Below are 25,860 nucleotides of genomic sequence, written 5' to 3'. Positions count from 1 at the left end.
CTAACAGGAATTTGCAGTCAGTCTCAAGCTTTAGTTCTCAGGCAGCAGCAAAGATGAATGAACATTACTAAAGAAATAGTAAAATCAGTCCAGCAGTCTCCTCCAAAGGGAGCCTGGAGCAAGTCAGAAATACCAAAAAACAGGTCAGCTATGAGGGAGAATGTCAAACAGTAGAAAATTGAAGAGATACAGTGAGGTGCTTTTAAAGGCTTCTTGCCATTTGAAGTGGGAACAAAACTGCTGAAGGGAAAGAAAATTTTCATTTAAAAGGAGTTAAAAATAGTTGCTGACCCCTTGCTGTTTCTCCTGTCCTCCTTACAGCTCTGGAGATCACTCTGCCCCACAGACTGCAAACGGAGATGCAGAGCAGCTGCTGACACACAGCAGACTTGGGAGCCTTCCTGCAAACCCCCTCCACTCCCTCCTGACATGCTGTTTACAACCCCAGCAGTGCCTGCGGGGGCCTCCTTGGCACTCACTGTCTGGGGTGAATAAGCACACGTGCTCTGCAGCTAAATTTACCAGCCTCCATTCAGCCGTGCCTCTTTCTGCAAAGCCCGAGTTGAAAAGCAGCAGCTTCCCACCAGAGCAGTTGTTGCCTTCCAGAATTTTTTGTTGTTGTTGTTTGTTTGGTTTTTTAATACATATTTCCATTTTACTTACTGGTCCAGGAGCTTTAGCTGTCTGCAACACAATCAGAGCATCTGAGCTGTAGTGACATGTGCCTAGCAGAATTTTTAATAAATTGTATGTAAAACCCCTAGAGTTTAATATTTTTTTTCTCATGATGGCTGTATGTGCATTACAGAAACAGAAATAAAACTATGAGGATCATTCGCGTTTCGTATGTTTCCAAGAATTAATTTTAGGGTGAGTTCTAACAAAAAAAGAATCTCTTCAGTGAGAAGGGGAAAAGCATGAACTGCCAAGCACAGGAATGTGTGCTCTACTTCAAAGCAATGATGCCAGCCACCCTGGTGATTTGTCACGGTGGTGTAAAAGTCTCTGGTCCATCACTGGCGGGGAGCATGGCTGTGCTGGGTTAGGCCGCCTGACAGCCGCTGGCTTGGATGGGTCCCTCTCTTGCAGCTAGTGTCGCTATAATTGGAAGTTTCCGTTACAGTGAGACTGCCAAACCACACACAAGACCTGAATTGCATCCTCTTAGAAAGTGGCTAGTAAGGACCCTGTATCTACTAATTCTGTGCTCTCTGAAAGCCCTGCCAAGCCCTGCAGTACCTTACTGGAGCCAGCTTTGGGCCTCAGACACCCAAACCTGCCAAACAGTGCCCAACCACAGTGCGTCCTCACCAGGAAGAAGCAGCAGACTCCTGAGGTTCCCCATAAGGATTTCCTCCCAGCCTGTCTTACCTATTTACACTAGGCGTAGGCAGGCGTTAAACTCCCAGGTGAAGGTTTCTCAAGAATGTTGTAGAAGATGACAAAGAAAACCCATAAGCAGGGCTGACCTCCTCGCCCTGCAAAGAGGATGCACGTGCTACTTCTAGAGCAGAAAGCCCCGCCCTCCAAGATTCATGGCGTAACTGTGGGATGGCAGGCTGACAGAGCTAACAAAGGCTCAGGCTCACAAAGATTATGCCTCCGCAACAGAGGTGACTTCTGTAGACAAGATTAAAGGTCCGAACAGCCTTTAAAGTAACCCAAGGTAGAGCTGGTTTTCCCTCTCATGTGACAGAATCCTGACATTTTGATCTGTTCATTCAGCTGGATACAAATTGAGAAAAGACTAATTCTTGACTGAGTGACTTTACCTCTTCTAGCTAGAGATACCATGTGACACAGACAGGACTTTTTAATTTATCCTGCCATTGCTCCATGAGACTGGAACCAGGGGCTGTGCTGCCACTCCTGGCCTCCCACATGGTCTGGCCAGGGCTGCCGCAGGACACTGCGCCACGCAGCTTCCTTTTGCTTCTGCGTTCACCCCATGATCCACCAGCACGGGACAATGTGGGGACCCATGCCCTCCACCCCCGCGCTGGCAGGTGCACCCTGGTGCAGCACCGCCATGTACAGAGCAGGGCCCTGAATGGGCTGAGGGCTGGGACACCGGCAGTGAACCAAGTGGGCTGCCCAGCACCTGACCAGCCCCAGCAGCAGCTCCCACCCGCTGCTGCTGGCACCTACCAGGAGCACGTCCATCTCCTTGCAAAAGCATCAATCCCTGGGATGGAGAGAGAGCAAGGCCCAGCTTGTCTGGCTGCAGCTGGCTGCCAGCACTGCACTGCATGGCAGCGGAAGGCACAGGGTGGGGTAGTGGTGCTGCCGGATTCCCAATACTGCTTTTTCTATCCCCTGACCTGTTTGTCTCTAGACAGAGCTGCTGAGTTTGCCAATTAGTATTAGTGAATTAAGAATACATTTCCTGCTTAGGTTCATGAAAAGCGTTATACTTTGGCAGCTGACTAGAAGTGGTATCAACAGCAACTTCCCTTGTTTCCACCTCCTAGCACACCCAGTCTCACCGTCTGGGAAGACCAAGTGAAACCCACCACGCTTCAGGTACAATCCCCAAGCTCCCTATTCTTGCTTTCCCACATTGACAGGGGATTTTGGTAAATGAATCTCTGCATTTGTCCGCGCCAAAGGCTTACTCCTTCCATAGGTCCTATCAGTAAGTCGTAGAGCGCACGGAGTGGGGGTTTGGTGAAGGAAGTCTGCCTCCTTGGAAGAGATGATGTTCCATCCTTAACAGGAGACATGGTACTGCTGAACAGACTGGTCATGCTCTGACAGCTCCTGTGGGCAAAAGGCAAGTGAGAGATTGGTTGCAGAAATCTGAGGTCCACTACAGGTTGCCCTGACTTCATTAACACTGACAATGAGCCAGTCCCTGTCCACCCAGAGGACTCTGTTCTGCAAGATGCTTCATGGCAGGGCTTTATTCTCCCATTCAACTTCACACCGCAATGAACAATGACATTAATGGCAGGGTGAATCAGTTGCAGACAGCATATTACATTGCCGTGGAGCTTCTCTACAAACTCAAGTGCCTGAAGTGGTGTTCACAGTTTTTACTCCATACATGTGTACAGCTGTTGTGTGTGGGCAAACATGAGACCCATTAACAATTGACTACAATCACAGGAAGATTTGCACTTGGGTTTTGCACCAACTAATCTAGCATGGTACCAAAAGGAAATATGACAACAGGCAAACAACAAAACATGAAGTTAATGCCTGCACTTGCTGCCACTCCTCTGAACGGCTCCATGAAGTGTCAGATACAAGAGCTGACCTGGACCCCATTTCTGACATCCCCACAGAGAAAGCTCTGCACGTGCTCTCCTGACATCACCAGCCACCAAACACCATCACTCTTGAGGAGACTGAGATGGCATGGCTACAAAAAGTTATCACCCTGTTGAGGAAATGATGTTGCCCGATTCTGGTTTCACTAATCCAGCAGCTGTGCTCCCCAGAAAGGTTATCCTTGGCTTGGTGCCATGATCAACCATTTTATGTGAAAAGGGTAACTTTCCAGAAAGTTTTAACAGGTGGGCCTTAAAGAAAAGGCAGGGAGGGAAATAAGACATTGAACAGTAATGGTAGTGCAAGGTCTGAAGTGTAACCAGAGTCACCACTGGGGCTGTCCAGTAATAAACACAACAATTTCAAGCATAAAAGGCCACCCATGAGGCAACACATGCCTCATTGTCCTCAAGGTGCCAAATGCATTTGATGGAGGGTTCCATGGAATCCCAGTCCAGATCATACTCTGATGCTGCAGTGCAGAGAAAGCCTCCCTCCATTCTTGGTCTCTATGGAGCACAGCACTGTTTTGCCTCTCAGACACCTTCCAATGCTATGTGCCTTTGCCAATTTACACAACAGCAAAGCAGCTATAGTTTCCTGATTCATGACCAAACTCACATGCTTTTTCAGGACACTAGTCTGCAATGTCCTTTTTTTAAGGACGTTTACTTTAAAGAAATGCCTTGTCTCTGTTCCTTATTTTTACCTCTTGCCTGGATCGATTTTTGGCTATCAACACAGAAAAGAAATAAATGCAAAAAGTACTTGCACATCCAGGAAATCAAAAGAAAACTCAGCATCCAACAGATACATTAATCAATGAGATATATTAATAGTTGACTGTGTATTTGCTATAGGCATATATATTCATATGTATGCACATATATATATATATGCCTATAGCAGATACATATACACACATATAGGCACAGTGTCTCTTCAAACTACCAGATTAAGCCAACATGCAGGAAAAGACAAGAAATGCAAAAATCTTGCACTCAAGTGCACTCCTACCACTGACAAACCACAGGCCTGAGACATACCCCTGACCTTTTCTGACACATACCAACAGACAGATTCAGAAAATTTCTTTCTCCCCTCTCTTTCTCTCCTCAGTTGCTGCAACCAGTCTCCAGATCCAGTTCACATCATGTCTAAAACCTATTCTCTAAAGAAAACCCAATGCTAACACGCATGCTCCCCACTAACAAGGAATTTACATCTTATGGGCCAACAGGAATAATTTAAGAATGCAAATGGAAGCCTGGTGTCCAGCTGCCCATGCTCTCCGATGCAGAGATTCTGGTGAAAGTACGAGTACGCTGCTGCTACTCAGCTGCTGAAAACTTGACTAGGTGACTTGTGCAATACCAAGTTCATTGGACGATCAGCATGGACTCAGCACTCTCTGCTCCCCTCTGGACCCCTCTGCCTAGCTTCACTGCAGCAGCTGAGTCAGCCAAGCACACTTTGCAGTGCTCAGCTGTTTCCGTACTTTGTGTAGCACAGATTTTAAAAGCAGATCAGAAAATAAAAACTGTGCTTTCCCAATCTCACACATTTCTAGTGCCCTGAACCCTGTGCTCAAAGCACATCCCTTTAGTATATCCTGCCTGATATAGCAGTCTAGAAGGGTAGGGATACCCCACTGCTTATCTAGGAACCAGTGAGCATGTAGAGCTTTACTCCAAGCACAACAGCCTTGACCTTTCCAACAAGCAGTTATTTGCCAGCAGGTGGCACTCGCCAGCCTCACCTTCTGTATTAAGCTATTTTAACACACTAATTTATTGCAAGGAATAGGGTCTTGATTACTTTAATCAGGAGAGCCTCCTTCATCTTGGTTTCACAGCCAAGCAGCTCCAGATTTATTCCTTCACCACTCAGATTGCTTTTTATTAGAACAAAAGCAAGGGAGTATCATAAATCTTTCAAATCTCTTGCCTGTGTGTTTGTGTACACAAAGAAGAGTGAGAAAATCCATAGGGGGAGGATGGACAGAGATCTTTTGTAGCAGGCAGAGCAGACCTGGAGCACTAGCCAGCCCATTCCCTTTCCTCCCAAACCAGTGCAAACAAATGGCTCTCCAGGTGGCTTGTCAGGCATGAGTCCAGGTGATTTCAATGTGACAAGACAGAGACTTCTGAATCTTTTGGCCAAACACCCCTTCTACAGAGTGCCAGTACTAGCTTCTGGGATGCTGCACGGATTATTTCTACCTTGCTCTTGCGATGTTGAGGGGTCCCCTGATTTCTGGAACAGTAAAATCTCCCATTTGGAAGCCTCTGCACAGACTCCGCAGTGCTCCTTTTTTATAACCCTTTGTATAAGGCAGCACGACCTGCAGCAAGCAGAGGAAACAGCACAAACTGGGACTCAGGACTGCCTGCATGTATTAGCATTAACTCTGCTTCCGCCCTTTGTCTTGGAGATGCAAGAACAAAGCAATGACCCCATCACAGCCTCAGAGAAAGGGGGTGAAAGCCCCTGTCACGCAAGCCTTGAGCTCAGACTGATTTGGCCTACCACCAGCCTCACAGAGCCCTGCTCTGCTTGCTGAGGATGAACGTGGCTGGGCTGGGCAGGAAGGAGGAGTTCCTACCAGAATCAACACAGAGCTGCTCTTGCCTTGGCACCCATTAGGACTCTGGACAAGTCAAATACTACTCATGACCAAGCACAGCCATTCGGGTGGGAGGGGTGGGAGTCAGACTTACTGCTGCAGTGGTCTGACAGCCTCAGGACAATGGATATCCATCAGGCCTGTCATTCTGCAACCCTGCCTCAGAAAGACTCTTCCTAGAGATGCAGTCCCGAATCCACATTCAGGGCCTTGACACACTCACAATACCCAGCTGTGGGAAGCTCCAGAAAACATTCAGATATGAGCTCCCTGTGGATGCTTTCAAGGACCCGTAATTATCTCCAGAACCCACCAGTGGTTACACAAAACCCACAGACCACCCAGCACTCTCTGTGTGTGTGGTCTGTACTCGGGCAGCTACAGCACTGCACCCTGTATGGTAGAGAACCAAACAGATAAGAGACTCTCCAGCCACTGCTTTCCTATCTGCCTGCCAAAGACCTTGCTTTGTCTTGGGACAGCCAGTATCCCTGGTACGCCCCCACCCCTCTGCTCCAGAGGGGGTCAGCTGCATGGTTCTCCAGGGCAAGCTGTCAGGTCCCTGAGGGTATTAATAGGCTTTAATGACCCTGACCAGCCTGAACTGGGGCCTCCACCTACATGCCCTGCCCATGAGCTCCATTTAAGCTGGGGCCTGGGCCTTTGGTCTCTGCTTCAGCTACGCTGGAGGTATGCTTGTCCCCAGCTCCATCACAGCCCGGCCTGTGCCTGCCCGTGAACCCTGCTGATCCAGAGCCTGACCTGCCACTAACATCCCCTCAGACTGCCCCTCCCGATGGACCCGCACAGCCATTAGAGGGCTGTGCCTGACCCCAGTTACCACCACCAGACTTGATCCTGACTTGGGACACCTGCACACCTGGCTTGACCTCAGACCTGCCTCATCACCAGGCACTTGCCTGATGATCCAAACTCTCAGCTGGCTCTGGCTGCCATTCCCAGGTCTACCCTGCTCACTTCACTGGGTATGGTTGGATGGGGTCCTGCTGGTGTGGCCTCTGCCCCGCAGGCTCTGCTGCTGCACCTAGCTCCTGGCTCCCCATCCATTAGTGAGCAGCTGCTCCTCACTGTGCAATGACGTAAGCACAGCCAACAGGGTCAAAATCAACACAAAAGCAGTGTGCCACACCAAGAGGAGAGGAGATCTACGCTCAGACATCACATGATGGTCACCAGGATGAAACCCTGAGCAAAACGAGATGAAACAGTATCTTGGCGATAGCCACATTTTCACTGCTACTGAGGCTCCATGTGAACTGTAAGCACCTTCTGCTAGATTCCTCTGGCTGGATTCATAGAGACTTTACTCTTACTGGGGCACTGAACTTTCTCTGAAAGTCTCCAGCTATGCTTGTGGGACTGGCCAGGGACCCTGAGCATGCTGACTCTGCTGAAAAAAACCCAAGCTCTTTGCAATTGTAAGGGGAGCTGGGAGATAGCAATGGCCTTGGCAGAAGTGAATTCACATCTCAAGTTATATTGCTCCTTACCTCCCATTTAGCCTTTTACAGATTCTCACCATGCTGCATTGCAAAAAATTGACCTCAAGGAAGTATATTTTACCCTTTGAGCAGCATCAGGGCTGATTCTCATTTTTTCTGCAGGTACATGGAAGGAGGACAAACTGCATCACCATGATGGTGGAGAGGCCAAAGAAAAGGTGGGGGAGCTATATTCAGGTACAGGGCAGTGATCAAGTCCCTTGCTGGAGCAGAAGATGACTAGCAGGGAGGAAATCAGATTTTAATCTGGAAACCCAACAAAAGTCTAAGAGCCCTAAGGAACAGAGAAAACAGAAGCTGCATAAGATGTGAGCAACTGGGACTGTCTTGGGGGTTGTATCAGTGGCATCTACAGCTTAGACAGCTATTGCCCAATACTGAGATCACTGCAGCATCCCTTCAGTGCTTCTTTCTCCTCCAAAGTCCATTTCTTCTCAGAAGTTTCTTAAGTTAACTGCCAAACCCCCGCATTTTTGCTTTTCTAAGCAGAACTGCCAAAAAAACCATACTATTCTCTGCTTAAAAACCAGGCTACCTGATGACAGCAGCCAGAGGGCACCCATCCCAAACCAAGGGCTTCCTTTCAGTCACCCGCTTGTCGCCAGACATGGAGACTGGATGGCTCCAAACAGTCCCAGCATCTCCAGGGCCTAATTTTCTAACATAGGACCTTAACAGCATGTGCAATTCCTGTGTGTGAGGGAACTTGCACTGGCCCCAAGCCAAGCAAACTCCTTTGAGGATCTCCAATATTCAAGCACAAGATGTGATCATGCATTCAGGCCCCACATGAGGAATGCAAGGCCTGCCTTGGCAGTAGGGAAGACAAGCTCTTATTCTCAGCTCCAAGCAGGCCTTACTTCTCTTTGTCCCCTACAGCACAGAAGCCAAAGCAAACAGACGCCACACCTTCAATCACTGCTTGTGAGGCAAAATTTTACCATCCTCTGAAGCACTACAGCAGCAACAGTCCACTCAGCATTGACCTACAGCTACATGAACTCACTCCAGCACTAGCTGGCAGAAAAGCCATTGCACAGAGGAGGGGAGCTGGAGTCTGGAGCTGCAAGATCACAACTTCAGCTTGTGCTCTAGCTAACCATTCAATTCTGTTGCTTAACCAAAGTCTAAGAGCTCACAGTTCCTTGTTAGAGCTCTAGGCCAGTGCACAAAAATGCTGCCTGCTCCCATTTTATTTCTTAATCTGCTCTCTTCCATGCAGATTTTCATCTGCTTCTTTCCTGAAGCTTCAGGGCTCTTGCAAGGATATCTCCTTGTTGTCCCAAGCTTGGTGTGCTGCATGCCGTGAGCCACATGACTCTCTACACAGCTTAATTATAAAGAACCACACAGTATAGCAAGAGGCCAGCTAATGCTTTCTACAGTGCCCTTCTAGACTCTGTAGCCTCCAGTTTGATCACCTGTGGGACTGGAGCAGACGTTAAGTACAGGAGGTATTCAAAGGCTTGGGCAGGACCACAGCATCTACCCTGAATTCAGGGCTCAGCAAGCCAGGTGCAAACAGATGTGGAGTGTTAGCTCTGCCACTAGAGCCCGCTGGTATGCCCCTATCTGCAGACAAAAGGTGGGCAGGCAGGCAGGCCATACAGCTGTGCCTTCTCATTCTCTTCATCTCAGTGCTCATGGTGGGAACATCAAAGACATGGCTGCTTTTAGTGCTCCTCCTGATGCCCTTGTGAGGGTGCTTTTAAGTGCCCACGTTGCCCCATCCCATTCTCCTAAAAGCTGCAAACTAGTTACCTGACAAGGCACCTGAGGTAAGCTCCTGGATGTGGGTTCAAGGTAATGCACTTGACTCCTATGGAGCAGAAAGACACAGATGCTGGATGGCTGGCCTCTGCAGTGATTCTGTGGATTAACATTCCCTGGAGCAGAATTGGATCATATTTTTCCCCTGTAATCAGAGGGGCATTCTCCTGTCCTTCTAAGCCTGATGAACTAGCAAAACATCTCAGTGATTCTGGGTATCTGTCTGTTTGATCCAAACCTAGCAAGCACTCATAGTTCATCATCAATGCAGCAGCTTGAACAGATACGCATGTGGATTCTGGAAAGAAAAACAGGCCAGTTGTTGGTGCCAACAGGCAGCTCCCAGTTTCATGGGGATGCTGTTACAGCTCACAAGCTCCAGTGATGGCTCACAACACTTCAGGCTGATCGCATTTTCTTTTCCAGCTGAGAAAGGCCTGGGGTATTCTGTGCTCACAATTCATGCGGTAGCACAGATCTAGCCAGAAACCCTGGGTTGCACCATGCAGCCCCTCTCCACTGGGGGAGTGGTAACGTTGGAAAAATTCTGTCTTCAATTTTTGTTTCGAATGCTTGTCCTAATCAGCACAGTAATGTGAAAGACTGAGACCTGAGCAAGTTGTAAGCGGCAGAAAATTAGTGGAGACTGTGCAGCTAGCGCACAGTCCTGTCACTCTGGAAATGCAGCTTATTCCCAGCTAATTAGTACAACAGTTAAGATGAACAAAAACAAGTATTTCCATAATAAGTGTGTAGCAAACAGCTCCAAGCTCGACACCTCACAGACAGCAGGGACAAAACAGAGTTCCCCTGCAATTCTTCAGATAGTCACAAACAGTGCTTGGCCAGAAGAGCAAATTCGAAATGGCTGCCCCTCAGGTCAGAGTAATCAGTTAACAATTGCTGACAAGTCCTTGCTGGCTATCACTTTAAGCTATCAAATTCACCTAGAAATGCAATGAAGATGCCACCCCCCCCCAAACCAAGCTACTGAGTTTTTAAGTGAAATACACAGTCCTATCTAGGAGTCTGCCTGTGCCTGGGGTCCTCTCTCCCACGAGGCACAATGATGCTTCCAGTCCCTGTCCTGCCTCCTTCCTGCTGAAAATTTCTATTTCTAGAGAAGGAAGCAATAGGACTCCATGCCCTTCCAGGACCTGGCAGGGCTTCTTTGTCCCTTGCATCCAACACTTGAGTCTGTAGAACAAAACCAACCCCCAATAGGCCACTTATCTGTGGAAGCCACCAGGCACCTGAAGCTCCTGGGCTGGATGCACATGCAACACACTAGGCAGTAATGGATTCTCAATCCCATCAGGAGCAAGATGCAGAGCTCTCCTGATGGAGGGAGAAATTTTCACTGCACCGCATGAACATAAAAGAAAAGGACAGAAGGGAAATGCCTATGAGTCCTTCCACTCAGAAGGGGAGAGTGCTGCACAGTACTAACTTACGGACTTTATTCCTAAGAAAGGTGCCTCATATTCCCCATACATCCATGCTGTGAAGAATGGACTGTTACTGCAACTGTAAAGGACAGGATCAGTTTGCTGCTCTGTGTCCCCACAACTCGGGGCAATAGGGAGACCATGAGCAATAGCATCAGCTGCACCCTAAACTTCTAATTTAGACATCTCATTCTGCTTGCTGATCCCCACAGTGCAGTGCTGTATTCTCACCTGTTCAAGAGGTTGTTCCTGCTGACCATCCTCAGGAAGCCAGTTGGATCCGTCATTGAGTTCAGCTTGTTATTCATTTCCTCAAACTGTTGGTCCATGATATCCCCAGCTTCACTCTCAGTCTCACTACTGGCACAGGCTCTGCAGGGGGAACAGCAGGGTGAAGGAGTCACTCATGCAAGACAGAGCAACAGCTTTGTGACAAATGCTCAGCCAGTTTGAGAGAAAATGTTTTTCAGACACAACCTCAACCAAATGCTGAAGTCAAATGTTCCCTGGATTGCATCACCTCCTGCTGTTAGGCATACAAGAGAGTAACAACCCCATTCCCTCCTCTTCTCCTGGGCATCCTTCAAGGTTTAAAGAGTGGCACACACTGATGGAAATACAGGACTGTGGTGGGTTGACCCTGGTTGGATGCCAGGTGCCCACCAAAGCCGCTCTATCACTCCCCCTCCTCAGCTGGGGGGGAAGAAAAATATAACAGAAGGCTCGTGGGTCAAGATAAGGACAGTTTAATACAGTGATAGCAAAGGTCGCGCGTGCGAAAGCAAAGAAAAAAAAACAGATGATGTTATTCTCTACTTCCCATCAGCAGGCGATGTCTAGCCACTTCTCGGGAAGCAGGGCTTCAGTACGCGTAGTGGTTGCTCCGGAAGACAAAATGCCCCCCCTCTGTCTCCCTTTACTTAGCTTTTATATCTGAGCTGACGTCATATGGTATGGAATATCTGTTTGGTTAGTTCAGGTCAGCTGTCCTGATTGTGTCCCCTCCCAAGATCTTGCCCTGCCCCAGCCTGCCATTGAGGGGAGGGCAAAAATGTTGGGGAGACAGCCTTGATGCTGTGCCAGCACTGCTCAGCAGTAGCCAAAACACTGGTGTGCTATCAACACCTTTCTAGCTACTGATGCAGGGCACAGTGCTATGAGGGCTGCTGTGGGGAGTATTAACTCCATCTCAGCCAGACCCAATACAATCTCCACCCCTTATTCCATACCATTTGCGTCCTGCTCAGGTCCCACATAATTTAATACAGATATCTTCTAACCATATTATTGTATTTAATTCTCATTACTGAAATCCTTTCTTACCAACACTTACAGCTGAAACTACGTACTGAAACCACTTTTATACCCAATGTACAGATTTATACATTCTTATTAATTACTATCCCTTGTCCTTTAAAAGATAGATATTCCATGGGCTTCTTCCACTCCTCCAGATGTTCACACTCAGGTTATGACTTAGGCCCCATCCATCAAGATGAGTGGTCAGGACAGGAAAAGCAGTATGTTCGAATGCTGGGCACCAACACCCGCTTGGTTTGGGTCACCGATGCACTTGTCTGGTTCCTTGCGAAGTTCACTCCTCTGCAGTTCAGGTCATTCCTGCTACATTACTTCCTACAACATACAACTCACATCACAGATTATTTTTCCCCCAAGGTTAAATGTCCTTGAGGCACACACTGGGTCTCCCCATCCTTCCGCATTACCCACCAAGTACACCCAGGTCCCTGAGCAAAGACAATCCCACGAATGGGTTTGCCTTTTCCCGTGGGAGGTGCAATCCACACTGCCTTCCCCAGCCACTTCCCCATGTGCACTACGGGGACCTTATCTCCTCCCACAGTATGTAGGGGTTTTGTTTGGGCAGGACCAGGACGGTTAGCAGATCCTCTGGTGTTAACTAGCCAAGTGGCTTCTGCTAAATTTGTATCCCAATGTTTCCATGTCCCATTGCCTAGCGCTCTCAACATAGTCTTCAACAGTCCATTATATCTCTCAATTTTTCCAGATGCTTGCGGGTGATAGGGTATGTGGTACACCCACTCAATGCCATGTTTCTTTGCCCAGGAGCTTATGAGGTTATTTCGGAAATGAGTCCCATTGTCTGATTCAATCCTTTCTGGGGTACCGTGTCGCCATAAAATTTGCCTTTCGAGGCCTAAGATGGTGTTTCGGGCAGTGGCATGGTTTACAGGATATGTTTCTAGCCAACCAGTAGTTGCTTCCACCATGGTGAGTATGTAGCGCTTGCCTTGGCATGTTCGTGGCAGTGGTCCAATGTAGTCAATTTGCCAGGCCTCGCCATATCGAAAGCCCAGCCACCGCCCTCTGTTCCAGGGAGACTTTACTCTGGTCGCTCGTTTGATTGCAGCACATGTTTCACATTCATGAGTGACCTGTGTGATGGCCTCCATGGTCAGGTCCACCCCTCGATCACGAGCCCACCTATATGTTGCATCTCTCCCTAGATGTCCTGATGTCTCATGGGCCCATCGAGCTACAAATAGCTCACCCTTACGCTCCCAGTCCAAAAAAAACAGATGATGTTATTCTCTACTTCCCATCAGCAGGCGATGTCTAGCCACTTCTCGGGAAGCAGGGCTTCAGTACGTGTAGTGGTTGCTCCGGAAGACAAAATGCCCCCCCTCTGTCTCCCTTTACTTAGCTTTTATATCTGAGCTGACGTCATATGGTATGGAATATCTGTTTGGTTAGTTCAGGTCAGCTGTCCTGATTGTGTCCCCTCCCAAGATCTTGCCCTGCCCCAGCCTGCCATTGAGGGGAGGGCAAAAATGTTGGGGAGACAGCCTTGATGCTGTGCCAGCACTGCTCAGCAGTAGCCAAAACACTGGTGTGCTATCAACACCTTTCTAGCTACTGATGCAGGGCACAGTGCTATGAGGGCTGCTGTGGGGAGTATTAACTCCATCTCAGCCAGACCCAAATTCCCATTCACTGCAGGTATGGACTTTTGAAGCTGTAGCACAACACAGAAAAGCTGAGGTCTGCAGAAAACAGCAACTTAGCCCTTGATTTGCCTAAGAACATGTGCTAGTGCGTCCTTTTCAGATTTCCACAATAACAACTCCAAGCTCTGTATGCTTCCTTCACTGGCAAAGCACAACATAAAAAAGGGAGCTGTGTTGCTGCTCCTGTTATACAAACAGGGAAACCACAGAGAAAAAAAAATTACTCTATCAATGCCACTACGACAGCAGCAATACAGAGAGAAATAGAGCCCAAAATTTCTAAATTTTCCATCTCCTGACATTAACATCTAAATTATCATCTCAGTGTAGATTTTCTGTCAAATTGCTGTTAGCATTTTCTCTTCTTTCTAAAAGCTGAAGGCAAACACAACTATTGTATGTGCATTTTTAACACCCCCTCCCTTTAATCTAATAAATAATTTGCATATTATATGGTGCATCACAAACCTTGGAATTTGTACACTTAAGCTAAACCTGCTAGGCTACCTGCTGAAGCCACCCTGCATCTCATTTCTGTTTCCTTTTGGGTCCCTGGCAACTTGGAGCCTTTCTTCAAGGGCACATTTTCCAATAAAGAGCACATGAATTAAATTAACGCACAACACGTACTTGTGCAGGCAACTAGTGCTGTCCCTATGTTACTGTATGGACCACAGGATATCTTGTAAGCATACTTCCAGGTGAATATAATTTAATAACCTGAAAGAGTAAGTCCTGACAAAAGACAATCACTTCATGAACACTGAAATGGAGCTAGATGAACAACAGCCAAGGGGAAAAAAAAAAAAACCAAAAAAAAAGGAGAGGAGAAAAAGGGAAAAGAAAAGGTTGTGAACAGCTGCCTCCTGTATGTTTTTCCTCCAGCTGCAGGCATGCTCAGTTTTGAGTCCTGGCACAGTTTTGAGCAACACTCACAATGAGTATTTGGAGCTCCTTAAAGAGGCAAAAATCTTGAGTTCATGAACCCAAGAGAGCAGGCCACATGTTCTCCCTAAAGAGAAAGGAGTCTGTCCCAATACAAATTCAAGCAGACTTTAAAGTCCCTCACACTTTTTTTTTCTTTCAAGTAGGCATTATTTGTCAGCCTAATTAGACCAGCTGCAAGGAACCATTTCTAGCAGAAAGTGAAGCCTGCAGTGCAGAACTGAAACACCACTACAGCAAAATCCCAATGACACATCCCATGACAGCATATCTTCCTCTCCAGGAGCAGAAAATGGGAAGATGTGCCACGCTGGAGATGCCAACAGTACCTATAAACACGCTTACAGCATTATGGAAGGCAATGGCACTTAAATTTGAACACAAAAGCATACAACTACAGTGCACTTAAGCAAGCTATGAACTGAAAAGTCGGAGTCAAACAAAAGTTTTCACATGTGTGCTATATGTATTTAAATCCCTCTGTTCTTGCTGACAGGCAGCAAACAGGTTCCAGGGACTGCAGATGACAGCTTCTCCTGGGGGTTCGGTGTGCTGGAGCATGGTGGCAGTCAGCAATGCTGTAGGGAAGCACTCGATCCATGTGGGGAAAGAGTTTCAAAGCAGAACATGACGTTCACCCACATGGAACAGACAAGATTTGTTTGTTTAATTCCCTGCATATGATTTTGAAGTGGGGAAAGAGTTTCTGCCTGTGATCATACCACACCAGCCCAATGATCTCAGAGACAAGCATTAAACCCAGAATCCTTAACCAAAAACATACCACTACCATCACCAAGAAAGGAGGAGGAAGCTGACATCACAGTAAATTAAAACCTCATTCCAGAACCTAAAGACTAAAGGACTTCCTTTGCCAGGAGGAGAATCTGTGGTGACAAATGGTTAATGGAACTGAAAACAGTATCTGCAAATCTGTTGCACGAGGCGTAACTGCAGATTTCAGTTGTGTATATGCATATCAACAGGGTAAGATTCAACCATCAACATACGGAGATAGATGTAACCTTCTGAATCATGCAACCCTGATGCTTTAAGAGAAGGGTAGATGGAACCAATTCAGTCTAGTTTTTATTCCCCTCTTGTCCTTCCTGTCTGTATACACACCTTGAAGGGATTGACTCTATTCTCCCAGAAAGAACAGAGAGCTCATGGTCCATGTGCACACACAAGACAGAACTGGATGAAGTGTCAACATCCGCTTCACATTGTCACATTTGCAAAACTCACAAAACATGAAGGCTGGAGGGAGTAACTTCTGACATTTCCTTTAATGGGAATCACGCAACTCATTTTCAAGCGAGACTTGAAACCCATAATTCAGAAGGTGTGACTGAAGCTAACAGAAGCAGAAGTCTCAGAACAGATTTTGTGTAAGAACCCCAAAACCCTAGACACCACCACCACCAAAGACAGGCCACTTCTTAAATGTACCACTTATATGTTGGCAATCATTTCATGATTATGATCATTTGGATAGCAGTGCCTATGTGCTTGTGGCTTCTCAGAGCTTTAATTTGAATGAAGCTACTCCTCTGTGTATGTCTGTTCCCTTACGTTTCAAGTACTCAGCTGGCTGAGAGACCCTTTGCTCTTTCTCAGAGTACTTAACAAAAACCCTAGACTAACAAGCAGTTTGTTACCGCTCACAGTGAAATGAATAATCCAATCTGTAAAAATGTTTCCATTCAGAAAGCCACCTTTACAACCATAAAAGGTTTTGCATCTTTTCGGAAAGTACAAACCCGAAAGGCATCCAAATGCAACACAACTGTAAATCCAATACAAACAGATGTGGGGATCACTGGAGATGAGTCGGCTGTCACTACTACTTCTGGTTTCCAACTGTCTCAACATTATGAGTTAAGCACATACCCATCTCAAGAGCATGTGTTGTTCACAGCACTCAGCGGACACAATCCTGCCAATGCCCTTGTGAGGTTGGTGGGTAATTTCACAAAATGGCAAGCTCAGATTGAGTTCAGGACAAAGAATGGATCCTAGTGTAAGTCCAAACTGATTGCTGACCATAGGACCACTCTGCCAGATCCACCATTTTGGCTACCAATAGCAGCAACTCACCTGTTCATGCTCAAAATCTGTTACAGATACTGCCAGTATTTCAGTAACACTTACAAGGACTGCATTAGCCAGACTGCATCCATGAATCCCTCATCTCACCGGATGACTAAAGCTTGTCCTTCCCCAATGGCAATACTAAATGCTCAGTGACCCTCTGAAGGAACTTCCAGACTCCAATGTCGTGCTCAGATAAACAGGATCAAACACCATGTTTAGCAGAAGTTTTCAGAATAGTAGCATAGATTTTTTCAAATCCTTTTGTATCTTGTATCATTGCTTATGGATAATCAGTGTTGTGGTTACAAAAATGTTTATAGATAGCAGTAGAAGAACCAGAAAGGAAAAGAAAATCATGCAGCTACCCCAAGGGAACAAAAACCCTCAGAAGGGAAATTAAACCTCAGACCCCATGCCTTTATCTATCTCCTAGCTGCAAAACCACATGGATCACTCTGACATTGCTTTCCTCCTTGGAGACTAGGGCAGTGAAGCAGACAAGTTTTCTTCTAGATACATGTTGTCGATCTCAACTCAGACATCTCTTTCGCCTCTTTCTTATTAACTCTCCTCTTTTGTCTGGGAGACCAATGCATGGCTCATTTTAGGTTCTTCTGCTTTGGGGATAGGTTTACTTTCCTTCTTTGCAACCTGGCCAGGTCAAATTTGGCCACAAATCTGCTTTTATTCTGCTGTCCACACCTCTTAAGAAAATGCCATGGGTTACGGACTGTGAGGTTTCAGGGCTCTGAAGCAGTGTCTCGGAGATTTTGATCTGTCTTCAGTTTGTCACTGCATGAAGACTCTGGGACTGTACAACTTGTTTAGCTCTTACAAGATTAAGTTAATTTTAATGATAACAGGGGTGTCTAAAACAATGTCACGGGATTGCAGAAACCCACAAGTAATTTGTGTAGCAGTTGACTGGCAGTTTTGGGGGCAGATTTCCACTAAAAGATGGGAAAAAGCATCTTGTGTTTTTTAGGAGACTGCCACAACAGCCACCCTGTTAAAATAAAAAAAACAAAAAATCCAACTGACTTAAAACACAGCAAAAAATCCTGAGATCTCCTCTCAAGCTGGCAGTGTTCTGGACAAGCTCTTTTCTGGTAGCACAGGTAACAAACTACTCTATCAAAGTTGGATATAATGCCAGTAATAGCGCTCAGGCCTGAAGGCATTATGCAAATATAGACAATTATTGGGAAATAAATTCCCTTTATAAATTGCATATAAATGTTTAGCCAGCTGCCAAGAATCTTCCAAGCAGTGCACCGATACACAGATCCTTGATTTTTTTTTTGTCTTTTTTTATTTTATTTTAACGAGCTTTCTTGGCTAATGAGTCTGAGCTGAAATCATGCTAGGCCCAGCCAGTGTCATTCTGCAGATTCTTTTCTTTTCAGTTTTAAAAGTGTCACAGTTCTTTTAACTCAATGTTCCTGGACAAGCAGGAATAATGGCCGCTTTTCAGCATTTTGTATGCTTCAATGGGAACACATTGTTTCTGTTCAAACTTTCTGCTATTTAAGCCCTTGCACAGCCCAGCCTAGAAATGCTGGCTGTGTTCCCCAGGTACAGCCTGCGTTGCAAGGGGAGTGCTGGGTATCTGCATCTCAGACTCTTCCCTGAGGAACCACCGAAAAGGTGTACGCACACACAGCCGTTTGCCACTGTCACGGCAGCACTGGTCCTGTCCCCACACCCAAACCAGAGAGGCCCCAAAGCCTTCACAGTCCTGCCAGAGAAGTGGGTTATCACAGAAAGGAAACGCTTCCAGCCCAAGAGCAGAGCGGACAGCCCCAGGCCAGAGGGCTCAACAGCCCTCCCGACAGAGGGTAAGCCAGAGACACACCACCATTTCATCGCTGCGATTGTCCCAGCTCACGTCTCTAGCAGCAGCCTAAGGTGGGAGAGCTGCTGCCTCTCTCAGAGAAGCTGGACAACAGCAGCAAGGCTTGGCCAGGCCTCAGAGTGTGCACACAAAGTGCGTAGCACCGATTCCTGACTTGCAACCCAGTGCTTATACTAAGCAGCTTGGCAGGGGCTCTTCGAAACAACTCCTTAAGCTGGCCCAAGCCCAGAATCAGGCTCCAGGAGCAGGAGGCCAGGCTGGGGACGCCAGCGTGTGCATTCCCCGGACTAGCAATGCCAGAGCACTGAGAAGCAAAGATAAGCCTGGCACTGTGCACCACTGATTTATTAGACAGAGATGCCTTTCCCCAAACCTTCACAAATCCAGTATTTTTTCAGGGATGGGGTGAATAAAATCTTAGGCAGGGCTTTCTCTTCAGTTCCCTAAAGAAAGGTAAAACCAGGATAATACATCACCACAACCTGAGCCCATCCTGCCGTGCAAACCTTTCAGGACACATTCAGCATCCTAGCGTAGACACATTCTTTAATTTATTTTGAAATCAGTGAAAATGACAAAAGCAAACTACCAGGCCTGAGTCCAGAACCTCTGATGGCTTCCAACTCCCTTCCAGCACCCGATGCTCCCGTGAAGAAAAAAGCACAGAGGGGCTCACCATCTGTGCTGAGCGCATGTCCGCAGCCCTCTCAGAGTTTCAAACCCAATAACCTAAATTTGTTACTGGTACTGGGGACATAAGGCAACCAAGTGTCATGTTCCCACTACCCCAAGGGGAGGATTAATTTGTCTGTGAGAGACTGGAGCAAGACCTGGGGAAAGCAACTAGGAAATCTGGTATCATTCCGCATAGTTGAAACACCTAATGGGAAACTTCAGGCCTGGGATTATGTTCTTATTTTGATCTGATGGAAAATTCCCGTCCTGTCAGATTAAGGTGTGGGCATCAAGGGGAGGAAGCTGAGGACACTGCTGGAGAGCAGACTACAAAGCACAGCTTCGTTTTACTGCTGCTTGCTGCACAGCAATGCTCTAACACCACTGTGGTGTCAGCTATGCAACTACATTTGCTGCCTATGGTAGCTATTACAAAAGATGAACAAGGATTAATTAGGAGAGCTGAAGAGTTTCCCAGTTGTCCGCAGAACCCTGAGCACGAATCGATTCGAGGATCAGTGCCATCATTTTCTCCGTCTTGGCCAACATCATTACCTGGAACAACAGGTTCAGGTGTGCACTGCCCCTGCAGACTGCACTTCACGAACAGAAAGCAATCTGCAGGGTGGCAGCCTCTAACACAGGCCGCTAACGGCTCAGGGGGCTGGGTGCTTTCACCATCAAAACTGGGTGAGGAAAAGGACATTTGTCCACAGCCTCGGTGACTCAAGAGTGTTTCACTCAAATCTTGGTGCTGCAGAAAAACGCAAAATGGTTTAAAAAAAAGACTAGAACATGGTATAACCTAGAAGAGCCAGTGCCTCCACCCACACCAGTTTTGGGGGCTGGTTAACAAATCAGCCAACACATACATTTAAGTCCCCTTTGCACTAGGAGTAAACTAGACCTGCAAACTGCCGGTGTGTTACTAATCCATCTGAAGTAAAGCAATTTATGACTACATAGTAACGTTCATTTATAACAGCAAGCTAAATTGTCACCGCATCCTTTACCCTGTACGCTTCATTCACAAAGAACATACAGTAACAGGGACAACCCCAACTCTGCTTTTCAGATTGAAGCATTCAGAGAAAAACTACTTGTAAGTATCAGCATAGAAACTATATTCGTACTCATCTAATCCATAAATCAAACCAAATACCATGAAAGATCATGAGATTGAGTACAAATAAGCAAAAAACCTTGACTTGTGATAAATCCATAGGATAAAAAAAAAATGAGGCAACATAGTTGTGAGACCTGAGTAATGGACTGGAGTAAGGTTCCTCTCTGTTTGCTGAAATTTATCAGACAGATTAATTCACTGTAAATTATTTACTCAGCTATAGCCACATGGGAACATATTTGGAGGGGGGATGGAATTCCTCTGTTATTTGCAGTTTTTCATAACTAAACCTTTGAAAGGGAATTAATTACACTGGAAATTGTGAGTAGGATGGAATCTGCCCATATACAGTCAGACACAGCACCTGCCTCCTCATCCAATCTATATAGATTCGTTACCCGGCCTATGGGTTCAAACCTTATTTGCATGTGCATACAGAGTTACTTGGCAGAAAAATAGCCATAGATACAAAAATAAAGCAATCTTTTTGTTGCTGCAGTGAAAATTTGCCCCTGCTCTAACTCTCAGTTCTCAGACTTCTCGGCCGATTAACTCATTCCTCTTATACATTGTTAAGACTGTTATAAATTGCTTTCAGGTGGGAAAGCAGGAACCAGGATGTTAGACTTCCCCCTCCCCAACTTACCGGGTATAGTAGGACTCCACACCCAGAGCCTCCCGCACACTTGATATGTACTGTTCCAGCGCAGAGTTTGTTATTGTTTGCAGGGTCATGCTGTTGGCTTCATGGAAGTCCCCGGCATTTTCTGTCAGGCTGTCACCCAGATAATACTCATGAAATTTCAGAATTCCTGCAAGGCAACAGAATCACGAGGTTATTTCTGTAGGGCAGGAATAGTGCTGCCAGCAACTGTCTAGGGAGGTAGCACAGCCCTTAGCATTTGGCATTTCCAGTACAACTGGGGCAAAGCATTCCATGCCATATCTGCACAGGGCTCTTCCAGCATTCTATATTACAGCCTTGCTTTTAAAATCTGGCTTTGTACTTTGCAGATGATGGCCCAAAGGTACAAAGGCAGAGCAGTGCTTTTATGAGATGCTCAGAATGCATTTGCTATTGCAGCACTCTCATATAAATTATAAAACAGATCTTTCATACAAGCACCTACCAGAGTAATTCACATCTCAATAGATGCACATGAAAAATACGTATTAATAGCCTCTGATCACATAAATTGAACACACAAGGCTCAAATGCTGCACAAGGGTGTTATTACTACAGCAGAACCTCCTCACATCACATGAAGATTTTTCATTTCACTCATATGCATGAAAACACATTATATACAAAGAAAGAAAAAGACAGATTAATGCATAGTAAAATATTAAAAGATAGCATTTCACAATGGGTAAACCAGATAAAGGACACTCACTGTTTTGTTAAGAATTCAACTATCACTGCAGATAAAACCTTCCTCCATTCAACTGGCACATCCCTCATAATTAATTCTATAGCCTGTGATCAACATTAAAAGGCTGCTCTGGATGCCCTGTTTGCCTTGACGGTATAAATTATTAAACCAGTTAAGAAAAGGAGGGATAAAGAATAAAGCAACTCCTTCCGCAGCAACAGCAGCAAATAATAGAATCAGTGGAGAGGCTCTATGGGTACCATCTCAGTGGGATAATAAGGATCTGGGGCTGCCTCTGAAGCTACTCTCTCCATCAGCACTAACGAAACATGAGGTCACCGTGGCTGGGCTGGAGTCACTACTGAAAAGCTCCCCAGCAAAGCTGCTCAAGCAGAACCCTTGAAGCATCACAGTGCCTCTCCTTCCCTACATCTGACAGGACCTTCAGGGACACAGTCACAAACCCACGTACTTGAAGAGTGCAACTACCTTCCTACAAGATCCAGTTTGGGCAATGAGACAGGTCATGAAGCCTAGCAGCAAACCCTACCCTTCTTATCCACATAATTTTAGTAAGCTCAGCTTGATATTAATACTATAGAATTACTGGCATTTTACTGTGCAAACTACAGGCCTGAAGAGCCAATTAGTGACTGGATGCATAGCAGGACAGCACCATCTTACACTTACACATGCAACATTGCAAAACACCCCTAAAAAGCCTATCTTCCAATCACTGTCATTCCATCTGAAGTCAGGGATGTGTGAATGTTTGCTTCCCTTACCGAAGCATTTTTGGTGCTATCTAAATAGTGCTTTTTATCCCTTTAGCTTTGTCATGGTGAAGAGCTGCAATTATTAAATTATATCCAGAAAGAACTCATGAAAATTTACAGTCATCGCTTTATTAGATAATGAACAACAGCTGTCTGCAAAAAGCAATCCTCTTCAAATTAATCCTCCTTGCTCCTCTGTGGTAAGTGTTTCCACATTCATATGAAGAGAATTCAGAGGATCAGGCAGTTCAATGGCATATCAGGAAGCGGGGACGCCCTTCTGTTTTCTGCAACCCACTTCAATGAATAAATGTCAAAAGCTTTTGGAAGGATAAAGCATAGAAATGTAATTAAAGTAGGGATTCTTATGCACAGAAGATTCTCACAGAGCCAACATACTTGGAATCTCATTACTGCTCTGCTCTGCCCTGTGGGAAATATATACAGATTGGAGGTTGAAAAATTGAAATATTAAACATGTGAAACATTTCCATCTCCAGGTGAACATCAAAGCCCTGAATAAGCACTTCTATGTCATTATTGCTGTGGCCACAATTTTCAGTCTATTCAGCTTTAAGGCACTAGACGGCAAGGATACCCTCGTATGTTCACTCTGGTCCCAGATTCATTCCTAGCTACAAATGGTACAATTCTCCCTGTGTAAGGCTTGTTTACATGCTCTCACCTCCAGAAAGGACCTCACCTGCCCCAGGAGCCAGCAGCCAGCTGTACAGATAACCTGCAGCCAACGAGTAGTAGAGAACAAGTCCCCTTTGGCCATTCACTGTCTCCAGAACCTGGTCAATGGTCACTGGAGAATATGGATCAGAGTCCTGCTGCCCAGTCTGACGTTCCACAAGCAGGTCAGCAAATGCCCTCGTTCGTCCTCTCTCTGCTACTGCCAATGCTTCATCATGGTGACCTGAAAAGACAAAGCCATCTCTCAGACCTGACACCAACATGGTTTGCAGCGCAACATGCAGAACAGGGACAGCTGCTATCCCAACATAAACTAAAACCTGGGGAAGCAGGGTCACAGCATTTATTTCTGGGAAGAGTAGTCTCTGCTCTGGAATACAGTCCCACAGATCATCTTAGCTGCACGCAATAACACCATGTATGGGAAAATGAGCCATAGAAAGACAAATGAATGGAGGAAGCAAGAAAGAAGTTCCAAAGGTGCCTGAAACCCAAAGCAGGACATCCTGAATTCTGTCCTGGCAAAGAAATGCTGTGCTGTGTTGGACAGATGAGGAGTGAAGTATGCATCATGAACTACCTCCCCACAAATTCAGCTGAACTCTTGGCATGAGCTTGGAGTTCAGACTGAGCACACAATGGCATCTCTTACCGAGACTGACAAGTACTCGCTGCAGAGCCTGATAGGAGGATGTCTGCAGGTCGAAGAGTGACAGCTTGTAATCTGTGCTCAGCTGCACCTCATGTCGGATGGTTTCAAACAGTGCCGAGGCCCGGTACAGCTGGGAGGGAAAAGAGCCATGGTGACTTCCTTACAGACACAGCACAAAGCACTGGCTGGAAGAGCAGGAGGATCCAGGGCCAACATACAGGGGAGGTCTGCCTTAGACAGCCCCTCAGAATGGCAGCATCTCTGGCAGAGGGGAGGTGACTTTGGATGCAGCAGTAAGGCACATGGGCCTGAGCCGGCTCAGTGCTTTACACACCCTCCCCAGGATGCACCAGACATTTCCTACCCTGGCCACGGTATACCTGGTGCTGGGACTCCTCCAGGTTCCCACTCGCCCAGAGGGAGAGGCCGAGGCCATGGCGGATTTTGGCTTCATCTTCTCTGCGCCCCAGCTGCTCTGCCAGCCTCAGTCCTGAAAAGGAGTCAGAGTGAGAGAGGGCCAAAGGGGAGAAGGGGCTTTGGCAGCACAGTGGAGCACTTCTGCCTCAGCAGCCTGGCGGGCTGTTGACTCGGGTGGGCCTCGGGCCCCCAGGGCTCCTGCAGCAGGCAGAGACAGCCATGGAGATGCTGAGCGGTGGGATGCCAAGCAGGGCAGCGCCAGCGCTGGGCAGCTGCTGCTGACATCAAATTGGCACCAGCGTGAGAGGTGCCTCAGCAAGACAGACACTTCCATGGACCAAGACCTACCTAAGTGAGGTTAAGGTGCAGTCCCCTGAGACACACTCAGTAAGCCCCTATCAGGAAATTAGAGTTTTAAAGCTAAAAGCCACACAGACAAAAAAAACCCCAAAAACCAAAAAATCACACTGAGCTACCAAACACTGCCAGAAAAGACGCCACTTGCCACATTGCTGGCTTGTTTCCCAACAGCTCTTCCCAGCCTTCTGGGAGGCTCTGCATGGTTTATGTGCTGAGCCAGAGCAGAGGGCAGGGTCCTGGTGTGAACGACCTGGAACTCATTTCACTTCCAGCAGCACCTTCTGTGCCCTCCCCCCTTCCACCATGCTCCAAATCTCTTGCCTCCATGGGCCCTGCTGACAACAGGGACACCTCCTCTTAGGCACCTCAGGTTTCCCACAGACTGGGGAGTGGGAGCCCTGGCCATGACCATGCAGCTCAGCAGCAGCTAGCATTTGCAGGCTTTTCAGAAATCCTGTGTCACACCAGGAGAAGGAGCTGTGTTTTATTTCTCCCCTTCCGACTTAATTAAATTCCCTCAGCATACTGGAATGCTGCCAAGGTCAGTTTCAGGAAAAACAGACTAACTGACATAATTAATCCTTCAGCTTCCAGCTTCATACACTCCAGCTAGGTTGCTCATCTCCTCTGTCAGAGAGCCACCACCTTGAACAGATGCTGCTTGTACACTAGAATCCATTGCAGGAGCACAACTCACAAGCCAGCACTGGCCCTGGCACTTAGCAGCGGCAGATGGTTTCTGGACACTGAAGGCTGAACCTCCCTCACCTCCCTGTCAAACACAGTTTGTTTTCATTCACAGCTTAGAGGACACTCACCCACCTGGTCTCACTCCCACTTGAATGCAGAAGTAAAAGCCAGGTGGCTATCAGCAAGGCACACATCAGTCTGAGACCTGCTCTCAGGATCAGAGAGATCCTTCATGACCTGTTGTGGTTTTCCCAGAGCCAGTTCCTGGTACGCAATGCTATTTATAGAGAAGGTTTACATCTTCTAGGCTCAGGCACAAACAAGCTTTATAAAGAGTCTGCCAGCTGCAGTCTGGATTCAAGCTCAGAGCTAGCTGAGATGCCCCCAGGAAGGGACACCTTGTGCTTTGCAATGCTTTGTCTACAGGATGCCAGGAAGGCTCTGACTGACACGGCATGCTCACCGTAACAGCCTGCTTGGACAGCTACTCAGACAGATGCTCAACGGTAGCTAGGGATGTCTGCAAGAGCTTTTGCATTGAAGGCCACTGTCAAACACATCCTCT

At 46.8% G+C, this 25,860-nt stretch overlaps 1 protein-coding gene across 5 annotated transcripts in view; it reads right to left on the bottom strand.

Moving 5' to 3' along the window:
- The window catches only part of TTC28 (tetratricopeptide repeat domain 28), a 202,181-nt gene that overhangs the window by 17,178 nt on the left and 159,143 nt on the right, over positions 1-25,860 (bottom strand). For all 5 annotated transcript variants that reach the window (XM_075041105.1, XM_075041106.1, XM_075041107.1 and 2 more), the window contains 6 exons: positions 24,209-24,318; positions 23,829-23,958; positions 23,181-23,399; positions 20,975-21,140; positions 10,872-11,012; positions 2,616-2,760 (listed from right to left, as the gene is read on the bottom strand). In XM_075041105.1, the coding sequence (XP_074897206.1) occupies positions 2,616-2,760; positions 10,872-11,012; positions 20,975-21,140; positions 23,181-23,399; positions 23,829-23,958; positions 24,209-24,318 (911 nt within the window). The remainder of the gene's footprint in view (positions 1-2,615; positions 2,761-10,871; positions 11,013-20,974; positions 21,141-23,180; positions 23,400-23,828; positions 23,959-24,208; positions 24,319-25,860) is intronic.

Source organism: Buteo buteo, chromosome 11, assembly GCF_964188355.1.
Source record: "Buteo buteo chromosome 11, bButBut1.hap1.1, whole genome shotgun sequence".
Classification (NCBI taxonomy): Eukaryota; Metazoa; Chordata; class Aves; order Accipitriformes; family Accipitridae; genus Buteo; species Buteo buteo.
This window is presented reverse-complemented; position numbering and strand designations above follow the sequence as displayed.